Source organism: Grammomys surdaster, unplaced genomic scaffold (genome assembly GCF_004785775.1).
Source record: "Grammomys surdaster isolate TR1022 unplaced genomic scaffold, NIH_TR_1.0 252, whole genome shotgun sequence".
In the NCBI taxonomy this organism is placed as follows: Eukaryota; Metazoa; Chordata; class Mammalia; order Rodentia; family Muridae; genus Grammomys; species Grammomys surdaster.
The window spans coordinates 521586-528795 of NW_021604693.1; the positions used below are offsets into that span (position 1 = coordinate 521586).

A 7210-nucleotide genomic window follows, 5' to 3' on the forward strand; every position below is an offset into this window, starting at 1 on the left:
GTTGGCGTATGCGGCTCCCACACGGAGCCGCGCCATTGTTGAATGGCGTTCGCGGCTCCCAACAGATCTCTACATCTGCCTTCATTTGCTGCTGAATGAATCCTCTCAGGAGACAGTTATGCCATGTTCCTGTCTGCAAGTATAGCGCAGTATCATTAATAGGGTTAGAGAGTGGCTTTTTTCCATGGGATGGGATTCAAGTTGGGGCAGTCACTGGTTGGCTGAGCTCTATCTTTATCCCTTGCACATTTTGTAGGCAAGACAAATTTTGGGTTGAAGGTTTTGTAGGTGGATTGATGTCTCATTGTCTCCTCTGGAAGTCTTGCCTGGCTATAGGAGGTGGCCACTTAAGTCTCTATATCTTCTTCTGGTAGGAACCTCAGCTAAGGTCACCTCTATAGGCTTATCATATCCTCCTCTATCCAAAGGTTCCAGCTAATCACCAGAGATGCCCATTTAATTTTTTTCCTTTATTTTTGAGTTCATACATCTATACAATAAAATATGATTATAGTTAATCTTAGCTCCCCCTGCAGCACTGCCTAAATATGCCTCAATAGCTCCTCCCAAATTCATGTCTTAAAAAATTAACTTAGGTTACAACAAGGAAGTAGGCTTCAGACATGAAAATGAACGTGGGCTAGGACAGGGAAGTAGGCTCAGATACTCTGGTCATCCTGATAAGCCCTTAGAAACAGTGATCATGGGAGTGTTCACATAATTGAGTTTAATGCCTTGCTTTTTCTTTGACTATTTGTGTTTATTGTATTGTTTGTTCCTTGACTATTTGCATCGATTGTATTGCTAGACCCTCAACTTAGAACTGACCTTAATACATGCATGTAATCAAAATGGTATAAAAGCATAAAAGAGGAGGGGGATGGGTTAGAGGGTTCTAGGGAGGGGAAATGGGGAAAGGGGATGACACCTGTATTGTAAGTAAATAAAATATCCAATAATAAAAATAGCTTACTAAGTCTAACTAGTCCTGGCTATATGTGTTGGGTCATTTTTACTTTGAGACAGGATCTTTCTAATATGGTAGGTAGGGCATTGATCCCAGGTCTTCTACTTACTTGCCTGGGATGGCTTGCCATCATGCAGGGCCAGTGGCTTTTCTTATATCACACTTTCCTCTCCTATGACTTCATCTGAGATAGTTGATTACTCTTTATCATTCTATATTCACATTATAATAGATGAGGACACTGATTTCTGAAGACATTTTCTTTGCTCATGGATTTATACATGGTTCTGAAAATTCCAGTTTCATTGATCAGTATGCCCGGGTTACATTGTCATTCAATTCAGAGCATCTCACTTCATTTGTTTCTCATTTCATAAACTGTTTATTGAGAAGGATTTGGCTTTATTTACAAAACATAAGGACATTTGTTATCTCAGAACAAAGAATAATGCATATTCCCAAAATTCTGAGAAGCTTCTGATGACACATGAGGTATTCATGATGGCTGGCATTAATTTAACAGAGTTCACTGGGAACAAATACTATCTTAGAAAATCCTTAGTTTTCATTCATGGAATGTGGGATCTGGGTCTTCTTCTTGTGTTGGCTGCTTGTTGGCCTCAGCTGTTGTCCTGTTCCTAAGTCTTGCTGCACAACTGAGCATAGGTTACAACCTGGGTCTCTTTGGATGCAGTATCCTGGAGTAGGATAGAGTTGAAAGAAGGTATTTAGAGTTAGTAACTTATGGGGCTGGGATGAAGCTGAGGGAAAAGGTTCCTGACAGTGGAAAAAATTAACCCCTACCTTTCGAAGCCTGGAGGGTTTCACTTGGGCATACACAATTCCTTGGGGGTCTTCATCAGGTGGGTTCTGCATCAAGGAGACAATTAGGTGGACAAAGTGACTCCTGGTTTCATCCAGTATCTCCTTCAGCCAGAGAGATCCTTTAGAAACTTAAGTCACATTGTATCATTCCTGATGGGGCCTTCAGATGCTTCCCCAGAACTTGGGGAGTCTGGACACTTCCTTCTCATAGTTCCAGCTTTTTATTCTCACACTGACTCCTGTTTGCTCAACTCCAGCTACATTCTCATCTTCATGTCTGAGGACCTTTGCATCTGCCGTATTTTCTGTCTATGTGTGCTGGTTCATTAGATGTCTGTCTGGACTTCTCCATTCACAGTTATCCCCAGAATAAACCTAGTCAGTTTCCCCTTATGAGGCACACTGACCCTGTGTGTCTCACACACTATATATTTTCTGTTTCATTTGCCACACCACTAACATTCTTCAGTTATACACATTTCATTTTCTAGGCTTGAGGTGAGCTTAAACTGGATGAGGAGCTCTGGTCTTTGCTCTGTTCACAGTCCCTATGAAGAGCTGGAAGAAAGAGACAATCTCAGCTGTAGCTTATAGTGCTGCTGCCACATAATTTTGTAAATATGCCTACTACTCTGAGTTATTTCATAACTTTAATTAATTTTTTGTATATCTATTTTAAACACACTTTCCCCAACACTTTGTGATTCCTCACCCTTTCTTTAAATCTTATCGCCCTACTTTGTATGTTCTTCCTGTCACATAGTTTCTCTTCATCACAGTTCTACTCAAACAGTATGGTTTTCCCCCAATTTCTTTTCTTAATTTCCTCTTTCTCCACCTGGCAGCTGCTAAGATTAACTGATTGCCTGTGCTACATTTTTTCTTTAAACCCTAATAAAATCATCCTCAAGCTAATAAAAAAGAAATTCTCTGTGGATAACAGGGTGAATGAGTATAGATGGACTAGGTGTGGTAGTGAGGGCTCACTGACTCATTTGTCCTTCTGAGATATTAGGCACCTAATGCTAAGCAACAGATAGATAACAAACATTCAGAAAAGAGGCTGGAGAGAAGGTCCACACAGTCATAGGGAAACCAAAAAGGAGATATCATAGTTCACAGAGTCAAACTCTTCCAGATGGAGGGGTCACATGTGGTTCTTACTGGCACAAAGTACTGCTAGACCATAAGCTCTTATCAATGAATGGAGCAGGAGTCTCACCCAACTGTTCAGCTCTGTATTGTCCTCAGATTGTGTGTTCTTAACAGAAGCATCTGTCATGTTGGAAGAAAGGAGTCAATTCTTGGCCAGAGGCTCTGGGATCTCTTCAATTCAGACCCATGTCCTTGTCCCATAAGGAGTAGTGAATCAGAGAGTGTGGTTACATCTCTAGAACCATTGTAAATGTTCTTTCCCCCTGAGTGGTAACCCAAGACCCTCCCCACCAATCCTGTGATGCTGAGATCTAGAGCATCCTCCTCCCCAGGGCCCTCTTATTCTCACACAGGTGTTTTTCATTGATGGTAGCATCTGGGCTGGAGCTGTGAAGACAGGGATAATCAGGTGGAAGTAAGGTATATGCCAGCTGGAAGACTGTGTCTATGGGCAGGAATTACCTCTTCTGGTGAAGTCTATCTCTGTGTGTTGGGTCTGGTGCCCCTGAAAGCATTTGAAAGTTGGCTTCTCTTTGAGCTGTATGAATTGAAAAAGCATCAACTAGGAGGATGGAAAGCCTCCACCAATAGAAACTTTTGGAGTTAGAGACTGTTAAATCCCTTGCTATGACCATACAAATACTCTAAAAGATGGAAAAATATTACAATATCTTTGAATTTGTACATGTCTTGAGACTACATGTTTTCTCTGCCCACCACCTCCAGACACCCAATGCACTCACACTCTACTTACAAGCCTTCTTCTTTTTGCAACTACACCAGTATCGGAAGAGGATGAGAAGAAGCAGGAGGAAGAAAAGCAGGAGGAATGACACCAAGACTCCAGTCAAAATCTTCTGGTATGTTTCCAGTCCTTAGGCACAATTGACATCATGGATGATAGAATGATATTGTTTACACAAGCACACGCCTAGCTCATTCATAGCCTCCAATATCACAATCATTCAACATGGAATTGTTATATTTTACCCACTCAGTTATAGGTGAGAATATTAAAGCTCACAGGGACAAGTTCACTTGGCCCAGGTCATTTAGAATGAATATAAAAAGCTGGGGTTTGAACTCAGTATTTGACTTCCGGCCTTGTCCTCACTACAGTTCATAAACTATTTGAGCATGAAAGCAGGTGAATGCCTAGTATCATCTCTGAGTCTTTTCCAGTGGACTGTGTCACCATCCTTGTGGCACAGGGGACATGGTCATTTCAGAACTGGAGTTCAATGCATGGGACTCCTCACCTAGGATGTCACACCAAGGAAAGCAATGGAAGTCAGTTGAAAGGTATGGACAAACCTCTTCCTTTACACTAGCAGAAATCAAGGAAAGGACTCAGAGAAAGGTTTTTTCTCATGTCTGAATATCAAAAGAACATTTTTATTTTCCATTATTGTTCAATAAAATTTGTCTATGGAGCTGGAGCCTAGGAAGATACTATCAGAAATTTCAGGAACCCAAGAAATCAGAAGCTTGTGTAAAGGAGGGTATGAAATTTAGGTAGAGACAGATATTGAACCCTAAGCTATGCAAGGAACATATCATCTAATTCACAACTAAGTTCAGATCTCCCACTTTCTTAACTTCAGAGGAGGATTCACCAACTCATAATGATCTCAAATCTTGTTATACCCACCTGCCAGGAGAGCCCTCACTTACCATCTTCAATGGGTGTAGAGGACAGGTCCTTGGTTTCTGCCAGAGGTTGATAGAGAGATGAACATTAGAGTCCACAACACTTTACTATGTCCTGTCTCTTTCTATCTCAATCTGGATACTAATTTCAAAAGAATATTATCCTGTTGCAGACAAGATTTTGTGATTCTGGGTTCTTGGATGTCTATGAAAATCATAGCTCAGCCTATCAATCTTATACAAAGCTTATCATTGAATATATAGGGAGGGTAGAGACTCTGGGGGACTCAGAACTGCCCCCACTGAATCTGTGCAACACATGTACCAAAAGTTTCTGCTGTTCAGCTATTACCATGAATCTGGGCACATGATTTTAGCAAATAAAAACAAAAGGAAAATGGACAGTGTCTGCCTCTGAAGACAGTTCTCATTAGATTTTGCTAACTTGATACAAGCTAGAGTAACCTGGAAAGAGGCAGCTGCAATAGAGACATTACATCTATATTGTTGGACTATAGGCATGTCTGTGGAAACATTTTCCTGACTGATTGATCTATGAGGGCCCAGACCACTGTGGTTTATTCTAATCCTAAGTGGTTAGACCTTGATGGTATAAGAAAGCAATACTGAAAGCCATTGGCAAGTAAACTTGTGAGCAGTGCTTCTTTAAAATCCCTACTTCAATTCTTGCTTGCATGCCTACATCTAATTACCTTTATGATGCTCCATACAAAATTAGATGGAATAAATCCTTTTCTCACTAAGTTGCTTTATTTCAATCATGGGGCTTTACAACAAAAATAGGAATCTAACTAGTACAGAGACATTATCTGATCACTTCATCAATTGTGTGTTCCTCACAACTGCAACTGCTAAACTACAAAGAGGAAGGCACTTTGAGCAGGGGATTCTGACTGCAACTCCTGTATTGAGGGGTGACTGTCTTTTGAACTGTACAGTATTTTTAACCTCAGGGCTTCCTTCCTCTTATTCTAGGTCAGAGATCATCTTAGGAAAAAGAACCAAGTGACCCAACACACTGAAAGATGATGGGTGGGAGGTGCTTACCTGAGACCATGAGGTCAAGAGGGTTACTTGATTTTGACCACACCTGGGGTTCATTCCTAAAATAGCCATAGCATCTGAAGGTTCCATTGTGGTTGGGAGTAACAGCATCCAGAACAAAAGTAGCGTAGAATGAATGACTATCATTTTGCTTTGAGTCCAGGGTCCATGAGAGGTTATATTTTCCTTCCTGGATGAGAATGAATCTGCCAAATCCTAAGGATGAGCTACACTTAAAGGCTATGGAAACTCCAGAGGTCACATCAAGGCTTGGCCAGACTGACAGGCTGGGATTTTCATAGGCTCCTAGGATACAAGGGGTAGTATGTGAAATGAACATGAGCTACCAAATTGTCTTCCAGGATTGAACTCTGAGATAAGAGCTCCTGGAGAATAGGTCTCCTCCTTAGGTGAGAGCCCAGTTCCCTGAGTGTTCTCTCACCTGTCATCACCAGCTCCATGGCATCACTATGCTCTGAAAATCCAGCAGCACTCTTATAGGAACACTTATATATGTCTGCATAAGTTTCTGTCATGAATTCAATGTTGAACTTCGCCTTATTCGTAGTTTCTAGAGGGAATTGATTGTCCCAAGTATTCACACTTCTCTCTTTATGCAGAGAATACTCCTGGGTCTCCCAGGACCCCTGACACCAGATAATCACAGGTTTATACATGGCAATCACAGAGCCTGGCTCAGCCCAGATGATGGGCTTTGGGAGGAGTCCTGCAAAGAAATCAAAGGCTGACTCCCAGTACATCTTCCTGTAGACACAAGCTCTTAACACAGGACACTCCCACGGAACAAGAACCTACCTCATAAGTGCCTTTTTCCCCATCACCATTAAGAGAAATTGACCCACTAACAGTAAAATAAAGGTTTTTTTTTTTTAATCAGAGTGAAGAATCAAATCCTGGGATCGCTAGAGACACTCACCTGCCTCTACTGCAGTCCTGTGTTCCACAATAAGCCCTGGAAGAAAAGTTTCTCTCAGAGCTTTTTCACATTAAGGGCCAGAGTGGATCCCCAGGGATCCCCATATGAAATTAAACCTGGCTGTTGAGTAGGTTTCTTTACAGATTTAAGTGTCTACTCCCCCTCTTCATATCTTACCAAGATACAGCAGCACTGTGAGCATGGTGATCATAGTGAGTCCTGGTAATGTTCGTAGCTGTGTCCTGAAACAATCTGAAACAATCAGCAGATATGCAGTTGTCATCTTGAGGTCAGGTCCTTCCCGTCATGGGTTTTCTACATCATTGTTACTAAAGGAAGGGAAACTTCTGTATTTTCCTGAATACAGAGGATTGGGTAAATACTCAGTTTTCTGAAGCTTTAAGAGAACTTTTTCTTTATTCCTCACAGATTTCTAGCTATCCCTCTGTTTTTCAAGCCAGAGTACATTTAGATATAAGAGCATCTTATTTGAAATTATAAACAATTGTAGATTCAGGTTAGGAAGTGTAATATTGGTCAAAACCAGCAGTGTACTAAGTCAAGACACATTCATGCTCTTTAATTGGAGGATATAATCCCAAGGTGGCTCC

General features: G+C 41.2%; 1 protein-coding gene across 1 annotated transcript; it reads right to left on the minus strand.

Moving 5' to 3' along the window:
• Positions 1-1321: 1321 nt before the first annotated feature.
• LOC114627314 (leukocyte immunoglobulin-like receptor subfamily B member 4) lies at positions 1322-6836 on the minus strand. The gene is made up of 11 exons (XM_028775041.1): positions 6777-6836; positions 6600-6635; positions 6105-6389; positions 5666-5968; positions 4622-4657; positions 3702-3821; positions 3410-3485; positions 3297-3334; positions 3015-3067; positions 1772-1837; positions 1322-1665 (listed from the first exon to the last, which is right to left on the minus strand). The coding sequence occupies exons 1-11, from the start codon at positions 6808-6810 to the stop codon at positions 1606-1608; spliced, it is 1107 nt and encodes a 368-aa protein (XP_028630874.1). The 5' UTR covers positions 6811-6836; the 3' UTR covers positions 1322-1605.
• Between the last annotated feature and the right edge of the window lie 374 nt (positions 6837-7210).

Excerpts from the sequence above, each read along its gene's own strand:
- LOC114627314 (XM_028775041.1), bottom strand. The coding sequence starts at position 6,810 with ATGATCACCATGCTCACAGTGCTGCTGTATCTTG. Across the intron at positions 3,822-4,621 it reads CTCTACACCCATTGAAGATG|GACTGGAAACATACCAGAAG; the intron begins GTAAGTGAGGGC and ends ATTGTGCCTAAG. Across the intron at positions 3,486-3,701 it reads TTGCAAAAAGAAGAAGGCTT|CTCAAAGAGAAGCCAACTTT; the intron begins GTAAGTAGAGTG and ends CAATTCATACAG.